Source organism: Mya arenaria, chromosome 13, assembly GCF_026914265.1.
Source record: "Mya arenaria isolate MELC-2E11 chromosome 13, ASM2691426v1".
Classification (NCBI taxonomy): domain Eukaryota; kingdom Metazoa; phylum Mollusca; class Bivalvia; order Myida; family Myidae; genus Mya; species Mya arenaria.
The window spans coordinates 51,423,025-51,449,105 of NC_069134.1; the positions used below are offsets into that span (position 1 = coordinate 51,423,025).

Below are 26,081 nucleotides of genomic sequence, written 5' to 3' on the forward strand. Positions count from 1 at the left end.
CTTACCCCCTTCCATAAGAAAAAATATTCATATTTAGTATGGAAAGGCATGGTAAGGAAAGTTCTTTGTTACGAATGGTGGTCGCGCTATAAGTCTTACCGCTATGAGATGTTCTACGTATACTGAAATGTCCTGTATCCCAGACATGTGGATTTCTGGCAGTGATGGCCAAATATATCAAACAAATAGTTCAATTTTCCACAGTAAAAAATTGTATGTCTAGTCACCGAATATCACAAATTATATTGATGGTTGTGTTTCCAACTAGTTTATCGATCTTTGTCTGTCTTTGTGGGTACATCTGATACAAGGAATTGGTTCTTGATGTGCCATGAGCACACTAAATTGGGAAAGAGACAGTTATTCTATCTTAAAAGCCCCATTAATGGAATTTGATAAGCTGAAGTACAGTCAACCATAAGGTTTCTCCTGTTACTATGTGTTTTATTAGAGTGCCGAAGATGACACAGAAACACAGAAACACCAATTGTATACATTTATTTGTAGGAAACGTAAGTTGGTTGTCAAGGATTCTGAAATGTACCATAAAGAGTGTAAAAAGAAATATTCAATCAGACAAATACATTTAAATTGTTAGAAGATTAATTCTACCCCCTCATCCTTATAATGTGTACGTTATATGTGCGTCCGTGTGCCTGTAAACAATTCCTCGTTAACACGATACAGCCATCAGTTTTGATTGTAGCTCAATGAACTTGTACAGTATCAACATATCCATTAGAGCTTGGTTTCTTTCGAAAACCAGCTAGATCTGCCCATGCATGCCTAGATTATGGGCCTTGAAATTATAAGATTAAGGGCCTTGATAGTATAAAAAATGCTATTGTGTAAAAAATGCTTGCGAACATGATACAGTCTTAAGTTTTGATTGTATCTCGATGAAACTTGTACAGTATTCAGATATCCATAAGAGGTTGGTTCTTTTCGAAAACAGTGATGTTCACCACACAAACCCAGCCAGTAGAGCATAGGCTCTTTTGGGCCTCTTGTTAGATTATATTAAGAAGAAAAAGATCTATTAATTATAATCATTGTCAACGTAGCATATGCCATGTCTCATCTGCTTCTTATTCACTTTATCTAAGTAGAGGAGCAGAATTAATATAAGTTATATCTTGTTTTCTAATCCTCGAATACATTGTGATGTATTTCATTTCTATTCATATAACGTATGTATGTCTGTATGCTTTTGCAGTTTTCATTTTGTGTTCAGTGCTGTTTATCCCTCCCATTTGTCTGAATTTCGTTAAGAATCAAATCATTTACAATTGTCAATTCTCTTGGGCTATGACTGGAATTTATGCTCTAAGCAACATGCAGTAGAATTAAGGGAAATTTCTCTGAAACAGTGTTTGGAATAAAGAACCAACAGTTTAATTCAGCCGACTTTTATTGGAAACAGACAATGTCTAAATAAGAACGCGACCTCTGGATTCCTGGTTATACCTTGTCTTTGGTACGTAATGAGTTAAGAGGGCTTTTGTGACTAAAGAGACTCATTTTGAGGTTCTACCAGTATCAACTTAAAGGGACTAGACACCAGATGATACAATTGCAAGAAAAGAAGAAAATTGTCAAAAACTTTGTGTATAATGCATTGAATCTTACTGACTTATGCATCACATCGCTTTAATACAACAGTGGGGAAACACAGATGAGACAGCAACATGATTGTTGCGTTTATTATTTGAACCATGTAAAGTGATGTATTATCGGCGTCTTACTAGCTCATATTGACAATTCTAGGCGTGTTTTGAGGAAAAACTGATGCCGATTTTTAGACCACTTCTTTTTAACTTTTAAAATAAAAAAATAAAAAAAACCCAAATGATGTACATATTTCTAAAAACAAACTGAGTAGGCGGGAAACCGGAAACCAAAATATGTTTTTTTACGTCTAATCACACCTGCACCTGTTGGGATGTGTGAGTTCATATGGGCAATATTTAAGGTTAGTGCTGTCAGTTTCAGGTCTTTTATATATTTTACCAAATTTTGCCAAAAATCTGAGCTCTGACTAAGTGTTCCTTACGCAGTGATGGGCACAGTTAAAGATAGTCTTGTCTTGTTTGAAATGAAGACTCCTACACTTGCTTAGTATTACCCATCATCGGATACCCCCCATACACCTTATGCGTCGTTGTGTACCGTGGGCAATTTGGCTAGGAAAATCTCGTAATCATGAATAATTAATGTGGCAGTTTTATTGGTTCCGCAAAGTTACAGATGCTTTACGGTTGAAAATTTTTCTGGCAATTGCCGGAGTTGAACCCGGTCCGCCTTCTCAGAATAATAATATTTGGCAGTAGTCAATACCACACAGCCACGGAGGCTACTGACACTGTCAAGTTATTGAACAATATTTGAGTGTAACATGCGAATTCATTGGAAGAAGAGTTGTCACTCCTACTTCTTGCATATTTATTAAAACGAGATTTTGTCAGTTAATTGTCCTACAGAATGTATGAAGTGTAACAGAAAAAAGTACCATGGTTGCTGATGAGGAGTATCACCATATGTGTAATAAAATAATAATCAGATAATTTAAGATGTCAGAGACTTGCTCTCGAGATTCAAGAGGAACCTGAAATTAAAAAGGGTGATTACTACGTCTTTGATAAGGTTAAATTGTACCATATTATATATTCTCAAACTTTTGCTGTGTAGCGAAAAAAAAAGAAGACAAACCTAACTTTTTTGTCTATTGTGTAATTTGTTGGATATATTATTTTGATGTGCACAAAGTCTTTGTTAAACCATGAAATCAGCATATTTTATGTGTAAGATGTCACTAAGGAAAATGCCCTGCTGGACCTGTGGTTATAGTATATGGAGCAGGGATTTCAAAAAAACGACAATTTGTATATAATTATCCCAATCTAAATCGAAGGGGGAGGGGGGATTTTTATATTTATTTTATTGATAGGAAGGGGTGGTTTAGAGTTGACAGGCTGGGGCTGATTGAGATTTCAAACTTTAAAAAGCCCTGGTATGGAGAAATAAAAGGGACTTCAATGAGGTTTCAAAAAAGAAAAGAGGCAAAAGAAAAAGAAAAGAATCTTTCTGGTAGTACAGCTGACAGTCAGTCAGTATACCATTCTCCATCTGAATTAATCAAACTTGGCAATGATATTTGTCTGCCGTATTCCCCCCAAACCCACATTCCCTAATGGTGACTGGTAAATGAAGCAATGAGAAATACTGCCCTATATGGACAAATACCAATACTGTCCCAGGGGACCAGGGGAAACGTCTGCTTCTTGAGATGAACTTGAAGGTTGTTTTCCACTCCAGGAAATGCTTGATGTTAAAAGCATTAGACTTGTGAGATTGGGTGTTGAGAAATTTAAATACATCGTTGAGATAACAATTCCGTTCATATTGAATTAAATCTACAAGATCACATTATTGACTGCCATTTATATTCCTGAAGCTAGCAACTTTAGTGAATAATTTTAGACTCATTTGTTTTAAAAGAAAAAGAGATGCGGTATTGTATTTGCCTGTGTAAAAGCCAGCAGCTAATTGTGTAAATCTCGTACCATAAGTCTTTGGTTTGGTTCAGGTTGACCAAAATATTTATTGATTGGTCAATATTTATCCAATAAATACTGTAAACCAACCAAATTGCTTTTATGAGAAAGCTAGACGAAAGATAACTGGATAACATATCCAGTCTCAAACAATTGGCTGCTGGCCAGTATCATGCAATAAACAGTGGAAACATGCATGATTTTCATCCAATTTTGGTGGGGGGTGACATCTAATTTTTATTTTCCTTGGATGACTGTTTCATGGTTGAATATTTGTTTAAGGGACCATATACATGTGTTACGAGATTAACCACATTCACCATAGTAACAATTCTCCTTTTTTTACATATAAATGTTTTACATCATCATCGTAAATATGAATAAATGCTGTTCTGGGACAGTATCGGAGCGATACGAAAATACATAATCCCAGTTCAATATTTTTATCCAAGTCAATAAAATTTAAGGGGTGAGGGAAAAAAGGAGGGGGTTGGCGGGAATTAAAATCTAGCAATTAATATATAGTCAGGTAATGTGTAGCAAATCCTAGTGGCTTTAATATTTAATTAGTTATGCCCCTGATAAATCCCAGATGTGCATGCTCTTGTTGTCTTCAATAGGATTTGGTTTAAATGCCAAACTGTTCAAATGTTTAGTTTATGAGCAGATAGGATTTTGTCTTTCAAATCGTAATAGCAACAAACTGAAGTCTCTAGTAATTAAATAGTTTAAGGAAAATGGTGTTTACTGTGTAAAGTTATTGTCAGGAATTGACCTAAAACATGTTTATGACTTTATTATATAGTTTTCAAGGTAAAATTCATTTTGTGTTTCTATGGACTAAAAAAAGGGGATTTTTTTTATGCTCTTTTTTTACATACGAGGTAGGCAAAGAATCAGTTTGGTTTACCCTTACATGGGAATGGTGTTGTGCCACTTTTCTCTGCAGACACTGCTATAAATGTTACTGGTGTCAACCGGCAAGGTTTTATTTCCACATTTAACAACATTGTGAGACACTGCTGTAATGAAGTTCGGATTGATGTCATTTGCAGGTTTCATTTTCCTTAATTTTCAGCGGAATCAAATTTGCTGTGGAAAGTGAAATTGAAAGACTTTCTGTGTGGTAATCATTAGTGTTAGGAAACAAGTCCAATTTATCTTTAGATTACAACTACTCTTTTTTACAGTCTTTTTTGTTGATTCAACTTCTCTGCAAATTTGCAATCTTTGTAGGCCATTACTTTTTTTGTGACATTGATCTCATTAAGTTTTGTGTAAAATTCATTTTATTGCATGTTTTTTTGTTATTAATTATCTGTTTCAGACAGTATGGTGCCTGTTTGCATTATTAAAATCATTATATCGTCATTCTTATTCTCATAATTAATATCATCATCATCATCTGCTTCATCATTGTCAGCGGCATGATCATCATCATCATCATCATCATCATCATCATCATTATCATCATCATCATCATCATCATGGCATCATCATGGCATCATCATCACCTTCATCATCATCATCATCATCATCATCATCATCATCATCATCATCAACATCATCATCATCATCATCATCATCATCATCATCATCATCATCATCATCATTTTCATCGTCATCATCATCATCATCATCATCATTGTCGTCTTTGTCTTTATTGTCATTACCATTTTCATCAATCATCATCATTACAATGAGCTCTGTATTTATTTCCAGTGCGATGCGCATCCTGCTGTCAAAGGTTCCTCGCCAGTGGGTGATTGACGAGAAGAAGGATGATGGCTACACAGCCCTCCACCTAGCAGCACTCAACAATCATGTGGAAGTTGCAGAACTCCTTGTTCATGGCTCTGGGTCTGATGTGAGTTTTATATCCAGAATAAAAAGGATTTAAGTATCTCTTCAGCTTTGTAGAAATGTTTTGGGTGGATGTTTGATTTTATTTTTATATGTTTTAAAAAAAATCCAGTGGTTTGTTCAAATGTAGGCTCTGTTTTTTATTCATCTCCACCTTAAAGAGACAAAATAATTGTCAAATAACCGGGTTTCGAATTTAGACTCGCATACTCGCAAAATGCGAGCGGCATTTGCAAATTGCGAGTGACTTTTATTCTAGCTCGCAAAATTCTGCGAGTGGCTTTTTCTAGACCACAAAATGTTACCGTATTTTCTCGACTATAAGGCGATTCGCTTATAAGACGGCCCCCTAACTTTGCCCATGAAATCTGGTGCTTTTTGTTTCGACTCGCTTATAAGACGGGGTCAATTTTTAAGCAAATCTAAAATGCTAAAATTCTTCCTAATGTGTAAAAATGTTCAAGCTCAACGGACATTTATCGACTTTCGCGGTAACTGTTTTTGTTTTACTCAAAGAAAATGGCGGTCAACTGTGAGATCTCTATTTGGAGGTAGGTTAAAAATGAGTACATAAGTTTGCAGGACAGGTCGTTATTTATCGAAATTGTAATAATTAATCAATAACAACATATGTTTGTTTTAGTTTATTTTTTTATTGAAGACACCAATGAAGTTCTTCGGCAAAATAAATGGCTTCAATAACATAACTGCGAAAAGCCGAGGCATGAATAGGTGTTTGTTTAGCAATAATGCTTTAGGCAATATTGTCCCTTGATTGGCGACGAACATAAAGGATTATATGCAGATATAACGGTACACTGTGTGACGTCAGAGCACGCGCGGTGAAGAGATTTTGTGTTGTTGTTTACTTAATTGCCCCATACTTATATCAGCAGACGATAGACTGGATAGATGAATACCCTATGTAAAATTTAACTGATTTTGACTTGAATTTTTTTTTAAATATTTTATCGACTCGCTTATAAGACGGGTCCCCTACTTTGGGGGTAAAAATCGGGACCCAATTTCCCCGTCTTATAGTCGAGAAAATACGGTAAATGGAAAGTAGAATAAACATGAACTTAACTCGGCTACGTAGTCAAGTGTAAACAGTCTATAAGTGGCATGTTTACACTATTATAAAAATCATTGTGGCGGCCGGTTGGGCTATCTGACAGGTGAGAAAACACTGAGGTGCATCCTAGTTTCGGACAAGGGGAATTGGAACCTAATGAAACTATTTTGTTCTGGCCTTATTGGCAGGTTTTCAACAGGATTAAAAAAGACAATTTGTTGTTAAAAATGATAATAATTATATTTAGCAGCACTCAACAGTTAACGGGACCTTGATGAAATCCTGTTGCGCAAAATTTATAAAAAATTATGTTACAGTTTTTTTGCAGCAGTGAAGAGTATTAAATTGAGTTATGAATAATTCAGACCTCTAATTGCAGCATAACCTATTCATAGAATAGATAGAAATAGAATAGAAACTATTTTAACTTCCGTCTGAGAAGGAAGCAGAACTATTTAAGTATGAAAGTAAGATAATACTGCATTCTATTTTGTGGGAGTGCTTACCGTCACAAAGATCATTAATAAAGTCTCTAGAAAGGTTGCACTTGCCTCAAAATCAATGATTATGTGTGTCTGATCTTTTCAACTAAACTTGTACATTACATTACAATTTCAAGTTAGATTATCAAGATGTAAAACTATTCTCAATTGAATCAATTGTGCTCAAAGTTTACCAGATATGCCTAGAAATGATCAAACTCTAGAAATTATAATTGTGTCCTATTGCTTTTGTAATCAGAGTGCTGTATTTGTCCCAGTTGAAACAGCCTGTGTCTTTCTTTGCTTTTTTCTGATATATTTTGGACCTAGACTTCTGTCCTAACTTTTATGTTAATGATCTCCATTCTCCATTGCCACTTTGTTTAAAGGAACGCATGCTGACATTAGTATTAATTCATGTCTTTTCAGAGAAAGGCAAACTTGGACATCCAGAATGTGAACCTCCAGACAGCGCTGCATCTTGCCGTGGAGCGACAACACACACAGATTGTCAGGGTAAGATGAGTGAAAGTTTGTTAACTCATCTGTTTTTTTAGGGGAAAATAGTGAGGGATTTTCAGTCTCGGAGTTGTTTTGGGCATGATGGAAGTGAATTTGTCATTTAAAAGCTTGAAATGTTTGCTATAGTTTAGAACCATTTAAGCTATATACATAAACCTTGAATCTCTATGACTGTGGTCGAAACTAGCAAAAGCCCCCAAGCATTCAAATTCCGAATTTTCATATTTAAGGGTTTTTTTAGGCCAAAAAGTAATTTAAGAATTCAGACTTGTTCATTCGGATGTGACTGCTATGGTGGGTAAGACCCATAACTCTGACTAGAATATTTATGTAATGAAGTGGTGGACCTTGATTGACTTGAGAAGAAAACACCATTATGTCCTCCGTTTTTGTATCAATGTTAATGTGCTGGTTATGCCTAAGTATCACAATCTTATGATGGTTCATCTTATATTGTGATTAAGCTGTATTTAAGGGATTGAAGAACATGTTGTCGGCCAGGGATAAATCATTATCATTGTTTTGCTTTTAGGGATTATAATGTTAAATTTGAAACCATGTTTAGAGGCGGTATAGTTGTAAGAGTGCCTGCCTCTAAAACAAGAGAATCAGCATCGTGACAACCCAACTCAATAACTTTATAACTACATATAAAGTTAGAAGCAGATAATGAGTGCCTGCACTAAGGTGACAAATTTTATTATGAGATTTTTTTTATTCCATTGCAATGAAGCTAAACATTTAGTATAAACTAATATGAAATGAAGCTTATTCCATTGTAGCTGTTGGTTCGAGAGGGGTGTAACCTGAACATCCCGGACAAGGATGGTGACACACCGCTCCATGAGGCCCTCAGACATCACACATTGTCTCAACTCCGCCAGTTACAGGACATGCAGGATGTTGGCAAGGTAAACTAGGGGTTACTCACTCACTTAAAACCTTCTAATATGTTGGGGGTAACTTAAAAAGGATGGAGACACACCGTTTCATGAAGTTCTCTTGTTATTATAGCACACTGTCACAGCTCCGGCACCTACTGAACATTCAGGAGGTGGTTAAGATAAGCTGGAGGTTAAGCATTTACTTATAGCTTGCTTGTTTGTTAGGGTTAGCTTCAATTAGGGTTTTGGCAAGGTAAACTGGAGGTTGATACTGTATGTTGCCTGAACGTTTTGTTGGAATTTCGGACCATTCTGTTCAGTTTATTTGGCTCTACTTTATTCGGACTGGTAACACCAGGTCAAATTACCATCCAAGTTTTTGTGCACTTCAGTTAGGATGATTGACCAAGAAATTTAAACATGTTCAGTAATGACAGTAAAAATGACTATTACAAGACAAATATTTTCATGCTATTTAGGCTGCTGGCCCATTAAATACATTCATATATTCACACATTTCTCATTGAATATCAAATTGATCATGTTTAAGAACCATTATGTCTTTGCGCTTGCAGTTTGATAATAAAAATATCTGGTGTTTCAGTTGCTGATGGGACTGGGCACACCCGGAGCTGACAAGAAGTCAAGCGCGTCAATCGCATGTTTCCTGGCAGCAAACGGGGCTGACCTGAACATCAAGAACAAGAAGGGTCAGACCCCTCTGGACCTCTGTCCCGACCCCAACTTGTGTAAGGCCCTAGCCAAGTGCCATAAGGAGAGACTCAGGTAAAACCTGTGTTGGCTTTGAAGTTCTTTTATAGACTTTTATATCTGCTGTTTTAAAGACCTTTTAGCAATTTTCAAAGCCTTTGTGTCGTTGGTGTCTTGGCATTGTCAAGGTCGGCGTCGTAGTGCAAAAACTGTAACCTTGACTTTTTTCAAGTTTTTAAAAATAAAAAACTGGTAGAAAAATTGCCAATAACACTACACACTTGTACAGCAAGGCCCATAACTCTTAACTGGTCTTAATAATTGTAAAGTTATGCCATTTGCTTATTATGTTGGCCTGATTTTATTTGAACATGCAAATTAAACCAGTCAAACTCTATAACCATTAGCTATTGTACAACCATTATTATTTTTCTTAATTTGGATAGCACTTTATGTAAGGGTGAAATGCCAAAAAATGTTCATTATATCAGAGGAAAGACAGTCCTAGGCTTGTTTTTTCTCTGCCATAATGGACAATTTCAGGCGTTTTACTTTTTTAAATCATGTTAATCCATACATGCCATATTTCTGAGAGTGTTCCAAGTGAATTTTTGTCTGAATTGCAGGGGATTTTGACATAAGACTGGGTAATTTTTTTCAGCATAATTAAGCGCAATATCAACATTTATAAGACTAAATGCAGAAATCCAAATGAGTTTTTACTTACAAACAAGATAAGAAAAAATAAAATATAATAAAATCATCATCCTGTCATTTCATAGCATAAATATATATGGTAATACATCAGCATTGTATAAAGAAAAACAAGACATTGTGAATTCACAGCATTGGAATCTTTATAAACTTTTCTTAGCGCATTCACCTAAGTCAATCTTTATAGCACTGAACAAGGAAATAAAATCCTTTCACTATTAATTTTATCATTCATGAAATAATTCCAGCACCACACTCTAATGACAACAATTTGGATTAATCAATATGGTCTTTGATGGCTCAAAAAAGTCACAGATAGTGTGTTCATTGAATTTTACATTTATAATATTATAAATATCTTGATCTTGTTTTGGGATTATTTTGGGGGGGAATGCCAGGGGATATTGATCCTTCACCTGAGTATCTGGGGATGGGTCAGAATTCCGGGGGAATATTTCTCCATTCTGGGGGATAGGGCATATATATATATATATGTTAATCGTAAGACCATAGCGTTTAGGTTGTTTATATCATGGTAAGTGGACACTTATCGAAAAATCTGAGTAAAGAACACAAAGAAAATATACTTTTTTTCAGCGAATATATCTTTTTTTTATAAATAAATGTCAGCAATATTTGTTTAACAAGAGATGGTTAGTGGTTATAAACTTGAATAAAATGCTTGTACAAGGGAATTTGTCATGAGAAGTTCAGTTTCTAAGAAATACATTATTCATAGATGAATGTATTGGAAACTTGCAGAATTTGCTTTATATCGTCCAGAAGCATGTGTAACATTATTGAACATTGAATAATATTTACAAATATTATGTCCAAGAAGTATCTTTGTGTTAGTGAAATATAAATGAATAACATGACTCAACATGAACAAATTTGGAAAAATTGTTACTTAAAGTGACACTCTTATTCTAAATCAATACATACACTTGTATAACAAACATCAATTTTGACTGATAAACTTTTAACTACTTACTCAATAATGCATTTGTGGAAAATATTATTTACTGAGAACAAGATTGTAGCTGTGTATTAAATAGCAGAATGCGCAAAAAATATTAAATGATTGGTGAATGCTTAAAGATTTACTGTGGTCTACTAGAGTCTCATAAGGTAGAAATACCGTGTTTTATGCTCATTTCTTTCACATTTAACTTGGTATCCTTCATAAGAACTATTGTTGTCGACATTTATTCATCCTTTTTGGGATATCAAAACAATATTATTAATTGTGGTAAATCTTATCTGGGAGTAAGACTGCATCTTTATAATGTACCAAGTATTATTTGAATACTGGTATCTGTTTAGCTATATATATATAAAACCATGGCTATTAAAAGTATCCCCCCCCCCCCCACATACAAACACACACATAATTATTTTCAAAATTTATCTATTTTGCGTATCTTATTTCGTACACCTAAAGGTTCATTCATATTAGTTGTGAATTCACATATTTGGGCCATGATTTGAAGGTTCTCGGCAACGATTATTATTTTTCAGATAATAAAACACATAAGTCAGTCATTGAGCTTAGACTTTTGGATGAACAAGCCTGAATTCGTGTACTATTGCTTGGCATCAGATTTTTTAACAAGCCCTGCCATATAAAATTATTTGAGCAAGCCCGGAAGACATTTCACCAGTGCAGGGCTTGCGGGCTTGTGCTAATTTTGACCACTGATAAGTGACTATAAATACAGAAATATTTTTATAATGAATAATAAACCTGATAAATTAAAGCAAAATATACTTACACGAAACTATGAAAATCGTGGTCTTAACATCAACTTGTTCATTCAATTAAATCCTTCTGGGTAAAAGGAGCATACAATGTATACTCATATTTGATTATGTTTAAGAGACTTTTACAGATCTAATGATATTAAACATCTGTATAACTTAAACAATAATGATTACTTAAAATATCATCAACATATCGCCTGCATTCCACAGACAAGTAAGAATAAAAGGAAATCAGAAACACCAACACATGCTCTTTCAGGAAAACTAAAACAAAAATTAATGTTGAACAGAGTAAAGCCAAACCCATCTAAGTTCAAACAGAAATCAACATCCTTATAAATGAAAAATGGATTCAAATTCTATTGGATGAAGATAATTGTAATATTTTATGGAAAATAGTTTATACAACGCAATTTAGATGTACAATTGATGTTAACCAATGGAGCTTTCAATAGAAATTTATTAACAGAATCATTCTTGCAGTACAATTAAGTTTTTAATCAAATTCCAATTTTTGTGTTTTTTGTAGTGAATTTATCAAATGCTAGAACACCATTCTGTTCGGGGAATATAGAAAAGCACAAAACATGATGATTGTGGTCAGTTTAAAAAACCTTTTTGATTCTAATGATGATTATAATTTGATTGATTTAAACTTAATAAAATTAATTTTTTATCATTATGAGCAAACACAATTAAGAATGATAAAAATCCTGAAACCTTTTTATTCTTTGCCAGAGTATGGCAGACATAAAGGGATCATGTTTTCAGGCAGTGTTATTTTTGTCTGCACCATCATGCTTCATTATAAGAATGGTGATGTCGTTTCTCAGACTGGTGGGCAGACCTGCGGGCGGCCTTTTGTCAAGCATTGGGTTCCCGCAATAACTTAAGCTAGAATTGAAGTATAGTAATAAAAGTTGGTGTGAAGGAAGCTTATGTGAAGAGCTAGCTTTGGGTTGTTTTTGAGGGGGTTTGGGTCAAGGTCAAGGTCACTGTTACTAAAAATAGTTTCTGCCCAATTACGTTAGTAAGAATGGATGGGTAGTGATGAAAGTTGGTATGTAGGTAGCTTATGTAATGAGTTAGCTTTGGATTGCTTTTGAGGGGATTTTGTTGCGGCGTGCTTCCAGTTAATTGTGGCCTTAGGTATATCGTTTGCAGATCACACTTGTTTGCGTGTGCCAGATTTTCTTAAAGTCAGTTTTAGTGATATGGAAGTTGTTAAAAAATCATGATGAGTGGCATTGTTCTATTTTCATACTGAACAATATTGAATTATAGCAACATGTAGGGAATGTACACAATCATGCAGAGAGTTAAGCAATTCTTTTTTTGACCAAAGACAAACCAAACTCATGAATACTATGATTTCCTTGTTTAAGGTTTTGCTGCTATTCAATATTTTTCCTCTCTGATAAATACATGTAGATCACAATTTTTGACCTTGTGCAACCATTGTGACAATTATTTTTTTTTACCAAGAGGCCATGGATGGTAGAACGGTGTTAGCAAAAATATTTTATTCATTCCAACTTTATCGAACAAGATGTTTTAATTTACAGCCCCGGAGGTGCGTCCAATGTTGCAATTATCCGTAATGACCAGGAGGCCCTGGAAGAATGCATGGTATGTTCCGACCTGAAGCGGGACACACTGTTCGGCCCATGTGGGCACATCGCGACATGTTCCCTGTGCTCCCCGCGCGTCAAGAAATGTCTACTCTGTAAGGACCAGGTGCAATCAAGGACTAAGGTAGGTTTCTTTCATTTGACTCATTTTGATAGCGTTGGGAAACAAACTAAATTTGTCTATGAATTTAAAGAGATTGATTTTTTTTTATTTAATTCCCTTTTATTGATATCACTAACACAAATATAAAACAAGTTAATAAACGAAATAATAAACACTAACACGTTACACTATGATAAAATATATTCATGATATAATTAAATATTGCACATTAAACAATGATAGCACAATCAAGCACTACAGTACATGTACATGAAATAAAAAAACAGGATTCATTTACAATGGATTAAACTAGGCTGTTCCGTTTATTTATTTTCTAGGTGCGTTGTAGAGAAATGTTTTTGTCACGTATTTCTCAACTCTGTCAATTTTTCTCATGATGTCGTTATAAATGTCTCTTCATTAAATACATAAAAAAGTTTAGTTATTAGCACTTACAAGGATTTGACACGCACACTTATTTAGCGACATGACTGCAAACCGTCATGAAAATTTCGAACCTTCAGTTTGATCTGCTGTTTGACATAAGAATAAAGGAAATGTGTGAAATTCGACTGCATGGACTGATGTCTTACGAAAAATTGAGATTTATTTTTTATTTTTGATAAACAAATTGTTCAGCACAGTAAATTCCATGTGAATTAAGTTTCATGCCATTTGATTTAAAATTGATCATATGGTATGTTTGTTTATCAGATGGCTCCACTGTTTGTAAGTTTAAGGAAAGAAAAAAATGGGTTTTCATGTTTTCAGATTGAGGAATGTGTTGTGTGCTCAGACAAGAAGGCGACTGTTCTCTTTAAGCCCTGCTCACACATGTGTGCTTGTGATGGTGAGTTCTATTCAATATTGTTTAACCATTGGCTGCTTTTGAAAGAAAACCAAGTCCAGATATTGTCTCATGGATGATAAGTGGACATCTTGACCACTAAGCAATTCTGGCCCTGGTGGGGTTTGAACCCATGACCTCAGGGATGATAAGTGGACATCTTGACCACTAAGCAATTCTGGCCCTGGTGGGGTTCAAACCCATGACCTCATGGATGATAAGTGGACATCTTGACCACTAAGCAATTCTGGCCCTGGTGGGGTTTGAACCCATGACCTCATGGATGATAAGTGGACATCTTGACCACTAAGCAATTCTGACAATGGTGGGGTTCGAATGACCTCATGCATAATAAGTGGACATCTTTACCACTAGGCCATATTTGAATCATTTGTTTGATCATTTTCGAATTTAATTTTGCAGAATATATATATATATATTTAATAACAATAATCTGGGTTGGTTTCAGTTAGTGAATTTGGCTTTTGATTGTAGCTAATAAACCCTACTAAGCCAGAACAAACTATTCTTAATCTTACTTTCTATTTTTTCCTTGAGTACTGAAAATTAATTTCAATATTGCTCAATAAAAATTCTGGCTAAGATAAAACCTGTTTAACAAAATATCTTGAACTGTTTATGACTAACATGCAGGAAACGTTCTTGCAAACGTGACTGTCAGCTTCTGTTGATTTAACACGGAATAGTAATATAATCACTTAAATCAGTACAAAATGTCTCACCTTTCAAACATGTGCTCAATTATTATATTTTATCTATATTATCATCTAAGATCAGTTTTATTAGCTCGACTATTTGAAGAATGAGGAGAGCTATATTACTTGCCCCAGAGTCAGCATCGACGTCCACATTGGCATACAGTTCAAGTTTTAGGGCATTTTCACTTATAACTCCAATACCCTTCGTTACTTTTAATTCATACTTCACACAGTTGCTCAGGACCATTACAAAGTAAGGTTACAAATACAAATATGTCCCCTGATTGACTTAGGAACTTATGTTTAAATTTCAGGGCACATTGTGTCAGGTTAAAGTTTTAGGGCAAGTTTACATAACTCTGTGTTATACTAAATACAATTTATGGCCCTTGATAAACTTAGGAACCTAAGGTTAAAGTTTTAGGGCTCAAAGTGTGTAGTTAAAGTTTTAGGGCACATAATGTCTGGTATTAGTTTTAGGGCACATAGTGTCCAGTTAAAGTTTTAGGGCAAGTTGGCATTTTCTGTTATAACTCAAATACCCCTCATTTAATTCCCTTCCTACTTCACCCAGTTGTTAAGAACCATCACACAATTGGGTTAGCTTACTCAATATCATCCTAAATACAACTTGAGGCTCCTTATTGACTTCGGAACATACACTTAAGATTTAGAGCACATTATCTTTCTGGTCTTAGTTCTAGTTGGGATTTTTACTAATAACTCTCATACCCTTCATTCAATTGACTTCAAAATTCACACAATTGTTCATGGCCATCACACAATTAGGTTACATAGCTCCATATTATCCTTAATACAAATTATGGCCTTTGATCGACTTAGGAAGTTTGGTTAAAGTCTAAGGGCAACTTGGGGTTTGGTCTCCCATACATTCATTAAACTTCTTACTTCACACAATTGTTCACAGCCATCACACAACTACAATGCAGCATAATAGTCACTGTGACATGCTCTGTCTGATAATTATCCTGATGCCATTCATTCAAGTGAAATAATACCTCACAGACTCACAGGATAAATGTTATTGACAGATACATAATACATCATTAATGCATTCATTTCTAAGACAAAATGGGATACAGTCGAGCGTGCTGTCCTACGCCAGCTCTTGTTACAACATAACATTCTGTAAATCAAAACGATATCTCGTGTGAGCAATTATTTATTTGTAAAAAGTCTTAGTGTACTAAGGGAATTAGAATTGGAAATACTTAAGGGATGTCAGTCAGCTGTGGATTGCACTGTTAATCAAACATTTTAGGGCCTCCATCTGTCGGTCAACTTTTTTTTAATGTTTTTTCTTAACAATTTTTACAAAAATTCTTACAGATATTAACTTCAAACTCAATTTGTTTGCTCACAGTAACAATACTGTCAATTTATGTCACAGTTATGGGCCTTTGAAAACTTAAGAAGATCTAACAAATTAACTTACTTTTCACAGAGCTTGAAAAGTTTTCGAAGGAATTGAATAAAACTTAAGCATGATATATATAAGCACGGCAATGTGAATGTACTGTGAAATCATTAATGTTCGTGGGGCATTAATGTTCGTGGTTTTCGTGGGTTGGGTGATCCACGAATTCAAGATCCCACGAAATATAAACCCTTTATTCACTTTTTCAATTGCCTTGTTACGTACATACTCTAGTATATTCTTTACAGAGGTCGCAGTATACAGTGTTAAAACCTGTCTCACTGTATAACTTACGATCATTATTCTGTTAATATATTATAACTGCCTTTAACAAATAATGAACCAAATCAATTAAATGTGTTTTATGCAGCAAATGACAGTTATAAGCACGTGTTTAAATGTGTGCTGTTAATGAAAATCTCCAAGTTTACAAGATGTGCGTGATGAGTGTCCATACTCGATTTTTTTTATTTAATGAAATAATTAATCGATTATTAGTATATTGAAGGTTACTAAGCACCGAAAGTGACAATATACGCACCTTTTCGCACCTTTTCGATGTTTTCACAGTTTGCAAAATTCTTAATTGGCATTCAATGGCTTCCCCTATCTGTATTTATGATCAAGATACATCTTCTTTTATTACCTTTATTCCCAATTAAATCGATTAGTGACATGGGTATATGCACTAATTGGCATGTCGTACCACATTAGCGAGTGTCATAAACCGAGTGACGTAGAAGACGGAAATCATGGGCCAGCGCGTGGATATTATGCAGACGATCTAGGACGATCGCTTCTTCGATTTTTTGATTTTTTTTTCAAAAATGAAAATCCACAAATTCAAGTACCCACAATTTTTTTTTTTTCGGCAAACCACGAAATTTCATGCCCACGAACATTAATGATTTCACAGTATGTGAAGTTTCACTCGCACATAAGATGAGAATCATATTTCATTGGCCCATTATTCCTTAATTAAAAGAGTGTTTTAGCAAATGGATTTATTTGTCATTATAACTATTTTAGAGCAATTTTAATGGCAAAGAATGAAACGTTAGGCATCAATAGATGACATTTCATTGTGATATTGTAAGTGATACAAGAATCATAACTCTGGTACCCATTTTACCAGATCACCTCCCATGATATTGTCAACATTTGTAATTTTCATTTGTGAATCCTTAATTGAAAACTGCCCCAGGGGTCTTAAAATGGCACCCGCAGTGTCTTATTGAATATATACTATAATAAACTTGTGTCATTAATCAGAAAATCTCGTTATTGTCAGGTTGTGCAAGCTTGATGAAAAAATGTGTCCAGTGTCGGGCCTCTATTGATAAACTGGTGCCATTTATTGTCTGCTGTGGTGGAAATCGTAAGTATTAACTAGATGATGCATGTGTAGCTGTATTTAAAGGACAGAGGAAGGTTAAAAACTGGTCCGTTTGTATAATAATTCATAAAAAAAATGAAATTTGAAATGATTCTATGTTGTAAAAGAAATGTGAAATGCTTATAGATCTTAACCTAAGTTTTAATATTATATGCCTGTCTTATAACAGCTCCACCAACTCTGCAACCACGTTACTTAGTCATGCCATACAACATTACCAAATAAGACCCATTTGAACGCCATGAATATATGCCTGTCTATTACAGCTCCGCCTACTCCCCAACCAGCAGGGATCATGAACAACGGGGCCAAGGATGTTACCAAGGACATCCAGAAGCTTCAGCAACAGCTGCAGGATATTAAAGATCAGGTAAAAATATATCATGCAATAGAAAATGAAGCCAATCTTTACATGCATTGTGTACATGTATTGGATTGTTTATTTAAGTCGACTCCATGACCTACAGGAGCTACATAATGAAATGAATGATAAAACAAATCAGATAAATTTCTGGCTTTTCATATAATAATTACATCAGTTTTACATTCATCAGTTTTTACAAGAATATTGGCCATAAATAGAAACTCATTAAAGATATGCTCGCGAAACTTAATATACATGTAACCTATGCATGTGTGTGGCTGTAACTGAAGAAAAATGGACAAAATGTTTGCTTTTGTTTACAAAAAATCTCCAAAAAAAGGGCCTTGAATCAAAGCTTACTTTATAATTCACTTAGAATGTAAAAAATAAGTAGTGTGATGCAAGGACTAAAACGATGCTAGATAATCATTTTCCAAACTGAAAGTTACTAACAGTCATATAATACTGACCTGTTTCAGACATGTTGCCCAGTGTGTATGGACCGGCTGAAGAATATGATTTTCCTGTGTGGCCATGGTACGTGTCAGATGTGTGGGGACCGTATGGCCGAGTGCCCCATCTGCCGGAAACCAGTCGAGAAGAGAATACTCCTGTACTGATTTTAGCAATAAATGTGAGAAACCAGTCCAGAAAAGAATTCTCCTGTACTGACCATGGGCCAAAGGACATAGATGGAAAACCAGTCTATTGCAAATTTTGGGATCCATTTTAACAACATGTTATGATTGTGCTAAAAAGTGTTTCCCTATGTTTTTTTCAATCTATTTGAGATGTTTGACCCATTTGTAAAACTATTTATATGTATGACTTTTAAGAACTACAAAACAGTTTGGCATGATCAGCATGTATAGACTACAATCATGAGTTAAGAGGTTCTTAGATGAAAAATTGAACAACATGTTTGCCTCGGCTGTTTTTTAATTTAGAAAAACTCATTGAAAAGAAGTAGGTTCCGGTCAAGGTGAATGGTAGCTTCGAATACATGTATTATATTCAACACGTAAATGTTAACTAAAATACATCGATTGATGTTGCTTTCTCTTGATAAGGAGGTTGATTGATTTGATAAACATGTAAAAGAGGTGTATAAAATCCACATTAAGAGATCAAATTGCGCTAGCTTTTTGCAACATTTCCTTCTCTTAAAACGACATGAATACAGGAATGTCTGTTTCTTGTGATCAAGTGCTGTTTTGTGTTATTAGTTGCATTAAAAAAATCTATTATTTGTGGTTATGTTTTAAGTATAGTTTATTTTGCTAAAATATTTGTGCTTTTTTAAATGTCATATGAACAATTGTGTAGATTGCTAATCACTCCCTTCAATATGATGTATTTTACAAACTTATTTGTTAACAAATATCCATGTTCAATTGTTTTTACCCCCAAATCTAAATAAGCAGTAATATCTGAACTATCGATCAAGGTTTTGTAAGTTTTCGTGTTAAATTTGATAAGGATATTCCCATTACTTACCTGTATTATATTATATATTATCCACTGCACCCATGCCAGAAATGTTCAGAACATAGGTGGCAGTATCAGCCAGATTAAGAGAATAATAATTTGTATCAGTGTAAGATCGTAATATTTTTCACTGAGTGAGCACTAAAAGCTATATTTACTTTTTGTGTACATGAAGTGAAATATAATGTGATCTTAAACTAAAATGAACAATTTTTATTTTTATTATATGCCTAAAAAGGATATCAATTGGGAGTGAATTGTTGTTTTTAAGAAAAGCATGCCATATTGTACATGTGAATGTAACGTTATTTTGGAAATGACAATGTAGATTAATTGTCTCAGCCATTTGCGCATTGACGTTTGATTTGAAATTGAGAGCAGGTTAAAATTTCAAGAGTTAAAATTATCAAAATGTTATTTCAGTTTTTAATAATGAAATGTCATTTTTTATTTCACCGATTTATTCCTTTAACCCACTGGAAAGCATAATTTTAAATAAAAGCTTATGCACGTTTGTGCCCATTCACTTTGTTTTATAATTTAAAAAGAAGCTTGTAAATCCTCTCATCAGTCATAGCTGTTTTTGTATAATAATATTTAGAATTAAAAGGTTTACACCATCTACAACCGATACTGCCACATGTGGTTTAATAAAGAATTTACAATAAAAAGTATTGATGCATGGAACTAGAAAAAAAGCTTGAATAACAGCATAAAAATCTACACATACTGTCTGAGTATGATTATATATAGAATACCTGGAATTACAGCATTTAAATTCATGTTTTCTTCATGTTTCCATGAAAGTGTCCTGTAAGAATTCATTGCAATCATTTCCATAACTTTTCCTAGAATTGTTCGTATACGGTTTCTTGTCTTTGATGGTATTTTCAGATACATGCGTTGCTTTAGAGCTGCACTCTCACAGATTGATTGTTTTGACATCATTTTTATTTCTTGTTTTTGAATGACCAAATTGTTGTGTAAATGTCAGGAAGACAGTGAAATAAGACTGCTGACAAAATATTAGATCACAGTTCATTTTCTGTACATTTAAAAATTGATGTTTTATTGCTTAAAGCATTACTAACATTCTAAGAAAAATGGAAAAAAAAATCAGCACTTTACCAAACAATTGAGTTCTTTTCTTCAGTGAATAATCTAATATGACAGAATTAAAGGCATTGATGCCAGAATCAGCTGATTCTGAGACATTTGTCTTATAAAAGTGTCAAAACTGACAATCTGTGAGAGTGCAGCATTAAGGCTGTTGTCAATGAAGAAGTTGAGATGTTGGTGGTATAGATGAACTGTTGTGAATATTTCGTTTTTGTAGACTTAATTTATTTTATTATTTCATTGCATGTATTATCTTTATATGCTTCATTGCTATTTTCAATTGCGGAGGATAGAATTTGATTAGGAAAATCTCTATTGTTAAGTATAGTCTTGATATTTTAGGTAGCTATATTTTTGTCATAGGTTCTGAAGTCATTCATTGGTAACAAAGATATTACTGGCCCCAATATCACGAAAATCCTTATGGTGATTTCTAAATCTCAATATTTACACATGAAAACTCATTCAAAATCTAGGTTTTTGCCCTTCGAAAGCACAAGATCTTGTGAAGAATGTGTGAATAAAAAATATGTGCTTTTAAAGAGTAAAAACAGAAGATTTTGAATCCTATTTTGCTGTTATGTTTTGTGAAGGAGTTTAAGATTGACGTCAGTGTTATCATTAAGTATTTTTATGATATTAAGGCTTGGCCCCAGCTTCTTAAGTTTCTTATAACAGGATTAAGCTAAGCTCAGCACTTATGTTTTTCAATAATTTGCATAATATTTAATTCTTTAAGAGATATTATACTTAAGGTAGGAATTATCTTTATGATTATCAAAAATAACCGTTTTTTTGTTTATCAAAATTCAATTTCAGTATGTATTTTGACTAATTAAAAAAAGCTACTTAAGCTTGTTAAGCTTAAGAGGTTTCAAGATATTGGGGCCAGATGATTTGAATATCCATTTGATTTGAAGATAAACATATTTGTGATAAATTTCAGTTAGAATAGTTATTGTTGCAATATTTTGTACAATTTAACATTGTATATAAAATACTTTTTTTAATTGATATATTGTTAAGCCTAAAGATATTGGTACTACGAGTTGATTGGTCAGGTGTATATAGGAGATAATTGGTACTATGAGTTAATTGGCTAGGTTTATATAGGAGATATTGGTTCTAGGAGTTGATTGGTCAAGTGTGTATAGCAGATCTCTGTCCCATCAGTTGATTGGTCTGTAAAGAGGAGCAAATGGTCCTATCAGTTGATTGGTCAGGTGTATAAAGGAGCTATTGGTCCTATCAGGTGTTTGGTCAGGTGTATACAGGAGCTATTGGTCCTATCAGTTTATTGGTTCTAGGAGTTGATTGGTCAGGTGTATAGAGGAGCAACTGGTCTTATCAGGTGTTTGGTCAGGTGTATAGAGGAGCTATTGGTCCTATCAGTTGATTGGTCAGGTGTATGTAAGATATTGGTCCTATCAGTTGATTGGTCAGGTGTATATAGGAGATATTGGTCCTATCAGTTGATTGGTCAGGTGTATATAGGAGATATTGGCCCTATCAGTTGATTGGTCAGGTGTATATAGGAGATATTGGTCCTATCAGTTGATTGGTCAGGTGTATATAGGAGATATTGGTCCTATCAGTTGATTGGTTAGGTGTATATAGGAGATATTGGTCCTATCAGTTGATTGGTCAGGTGTATATAGGAGATATTGGTCCTATCAGTTTATTGAATATAAAGAAGCTTTAATGTATATACAAATGTTTATGAAACTTCTGTCGAGTAAAAAGGCTAATATTGGTGTTAAATGAATTTGGTTGCATTTTTTCCATATATTCTGTATTATTTTCTTCAAAAAACATAATAGTGTATGAAAATATTCTAATTTAAATATATGCTGTTTTTGATGTGGCACATGTTTTGTTTTTTATCTAACTTAGGACATGCTGTTTTATTTTCAAGTTTATTATTAAACCTAGCTACCTGTTCAAATAAACAAACAAGCCCTTTAATAAAATACAGAAAGAAACATACAAATGCTAATTTATTGGCGATATAATTTAAGAAATACATCAATGACATCTTAATCTGTCAAAACAATTCCATTCTTCCATTACAAATATTAATGCCCACATTTGGGAAATCAAATATCAAAAATTGCAGGTTAAATATTGTATTAGAATTCTGTTGGCATGGTCAAATTGCACATAGGACATGATTTTTTCATACAAGTATTTCATTTTCTTTGTAAAACATTGAAATCAAGCCACACATGACAAACACATAAATAAAACAGCATGGCCATATGTGAAAGCATTGACCCCTCCTTTTCTGTGCTAAAATCTTCATGTGCAAGGTTTTCTTTCTTCATTATAAACATATATAAGGGATGAAGCATGATTGTGCTCAACCTAAGTCATATAATGTAATGGTTGAAATCTCAGATTGATTTCTTCACCCAACAAAATTAATTAATGGTCACCTTATCATTTTTTTTAAATATTCCTGTAAAATTAGTTCAATAACTGACTATTGGGATGGTTGCTTACAGAAGTTTCTGGAAAAAAACAATAAATTTGTGTTATGAGTTGTTGTTTTTTAATGAAATCTGAGAGTAAAGAAAAAACATCTGCTGTTTTAATAAGGGACCATTAACTAATTTTGATGTGTATAATTAAGTATTACCTGTTTATCCTAAGTTTTAAGCTGCTACCTCATACGATGTATTTATTTGAAATTAAACATGTTATTAATAACTTGAATGACTTTCAAAACAATTAAGCATGAGACTTATTTATTTTCTTATAAAGTTATAAGGCCGAAAAATGTTTTGTGAATTAAATTATCTAATATTTAGGCTTGGTTTACCGAAACTCTGCACAATTGAGTTTTTGCTAGTATCTGTGTAAATGTAAGTCAACTAGTTAAAATTGTCAACAAAGAATCATTAAATGGAATCCATCATTTTGTAAATGTAATTACTAACTGAAATATTTTTATACTTCAGTTTTATATTGTAGAGTATGTTAAAATTTATATCTTTGCACAAAATGATGTTTTTGATGTCAGAGGCAGATCGAGGATGCGAACTTACTGGCAGCACATTGTACCCCTTACCTTGGCATCCCCCAAAAAAGGCTCTAAAGAAGGCAATCACATGGGTGATTTGAGTATAAAATCATGCGTTTTGTGTAATTCAAACATTCTCTACCATGCTGGGGTGGGGGGATTGCTAGTTGATGCTGAATATATATAGCTATTAAAATTGTTGTAAAGAACCCTGATTCTGATAGGTGTTTATTGTTAATTGTTTCTTCTTAACTGTGGATTTTCTTTTTGTCTAAATCATAATATTTCTAATTTCTATCTTCTGAACTGTTTTGTTTTTCATTCTAATTTCTAAAATCTAATATTTATATCTTTTAAATTGTAGATTCTAGAAGTTTTATGTGACAATTTGTTAAATTCATTACAGTTTCACATTGGTAGACATGTTGATTTGATAGTCATGTTGATTAATTTCGATTAAACATTATTATCACGGTTTATTTCTTACAAAAGATATACTTGTATGTGTTTTGCATAGATGGTTTATTTTTTGTATTCCTCTTTTTCAGTTGTGTATATTGTTGAGCTATGGTGTCATGATTGTTGAGCATGTGATAAAATAAAGACATATAGAAATGTGACTTTCCTTTTATATTTTTATTTCCTTTTATATTTTTAACAGTGGATATGTGGTGTTGAAGTTACACACTTGAAAGCGGCAGGTTCACCACTAAAAATATTTGTTTACAGTCTTCCAGGAGGGATGTTTAACATGGATACCGTGCGTCAGTGCTATACACTGGCACATTAATGACGACCCAATTTATAAATTAATAATACTTCAACGAATTTGGGTAAAGAAAAAATGAAGCACATAGCCACAACATGAATCGTTATCTCTAACTCAATTAACAATTTTAGTTTGACGAACGGTGACTCTAGTTACAACCCTAGTCAAAACGACCCAATTCTTTAATAAATATTAATTCGAAAAAAGGGAACATGAGTATCACTTAAAATTGCATAGTTTGTGTTAAGAATAAATGAAACGAACATTGTATTAAATTCGTTGTTGTATGGTTAAGTGAATTGAGAAATCGTTATAGTTTTAAAATCAGTTTCTAGGGAAGTCTCTCGTAGTGATGACATTGAATTTCCAAATCAAATTAAATTTTTTGGTAATGTTTGATTTACACATATCTGTGTAGTTAACATTGATATTCCTTTATATTCAAATTAATATGTTATTTGATGCATGTTCTTTAAATTTTTGTTAAAGCTACTCTCTCACAGATTGACCATTTTGACAACTTTTTTTATTTTATGTCTTTGAATGCGCCAATTTTTTTGCGTAAATGTCGCCAATTTTTTTGCGTAAATGTCTCGAAACCAGTGATACAAGCCTGATGACAAAAGATCAGATTGCAGTTTTTGGAATTTAAGTTTGAAAAAAGCGTCACTTATGCTTTAGAAAAAAAATAATATGGTTGTTTCCCTAACGACTGAGGTCTATTATGACTAAATTGAAGGCATTGATACCAAAATCAGCTGATTCTGAGACGAAAACTAAAAAAATATCAAAACTTTCATCCCGTGAGAGTGCAGCTTTAAATTAAGGAGCTTATAGGAGATGAGGACACTATTGTGATTCAAGAGACAAATAGGCAGAAGTATCTGATTTTCAGAGAGGTGGGGTTTTAGTTAAGTTTTTCTTGCCCAGTCGACCACGTCCAAAAGAGCCATGTTTGTCAAACATGATGAACATTACATATTCATATCCTCATCTCATGTATCATGTTCGTCATATTTGAGTAAGTTTCTATTTAATGTCATTATTATACCCCCCAAAACAAAGTTTTGGGGGGGGGGTATACTGGAATCGGGTTGTCCGTCTGTCCGTCTGTCTGTCTGTCCGTCTGTCCGTCCGTTTTTTTTTTTGTCCGGGATTCATCTTTGTCGTTATTGAACAAATCTTTTTCAAACTTTCAGATATTAATGGCCATGATGTAAACTTGCGCCTCTGTGAAATTGGTACGGGTCACATGACCCTGACCAGAGTTATCTCCCCTTGATGTGTTAAAGTAGGCAAAATAAGCCCTGTCCGGGATTCATCTTTGTTATTATTCAACAAATCTTTATCAAACTTTCAGAAATTAATGGCCATGTTGTAAACTTTCGCCTCTGTGAATTTGGTACAGGTCACATGACCCTGACTGGAGTTATCTCCCCTTGATGTGTTAAAGTAGGCAAAATAAGCCCTGTCCGGGATTCATCTTTGTTATTATTCAACAAATCTTTATCAAACTTTCAGAAATTAATGGCCATGTTGTAAACTTTCGCCTCTGTGAATTTGGTACAGGTCACATGACCCTGACTGGAGTTATCTCCCCTTGTAGGCAAAATTAG

General features: G+C 33.8%; 1 protein-coding gene across 1 annotated transcript in view; it reads left to right on the top strand.

Moving 5' to 3' along the window:
- The window catches only part of LOC128213893 (E3 ubiquitin-protein ligase MIB1-like), a 77,481-nt gene extending 53,165 nt beyond the window's left edge, over positions 1 to 24,316 (top strand). Inside the window, exons 14-22 of the mRNA XM_052920008.1 lie at positions 5,277 to 5,421; positions 7,404 to 7,490; positions 8,279 to 8,407; positions 8,985 to 9,166; positions 13,135 to 13,324; positions 14,075 to 14,153; positions 17,599 to 17,685; positions 17,970 to 18,073; positions 18,547 to 24,316. Of these exons, the coding sequence (XP_052775968.1) occupies positions 5,277 to 5,421; positions 7,404 to 7,490; positions 8,279 to 8,407; positions 8,985 to 9,166; positions 13,135 to 13,324; positions 14,075 to 14,153; positions 17,599 to 17,685; positions 17,970 to 18,073; positions 18,547 to 18,687 (1,144 nt within the window). The 3' untranslated portion in view covers positions 18,688 to 24,316. The remainder of the gene's footprint in view (positions 1 to 5,276; positions 5,422 to 7,403; positions 7,491 to 8,278; positions 8,408 to 8,984; positions 9,167 to 13,134; positions 13,325 to 14,074; positions 14,154 to 17,598; positions 17,686 to 17,969; positions 18,074 to 18,546) is intronic.
- Positions 24,317 to 26,081: the final 1,765 nt, after the last annotated feature.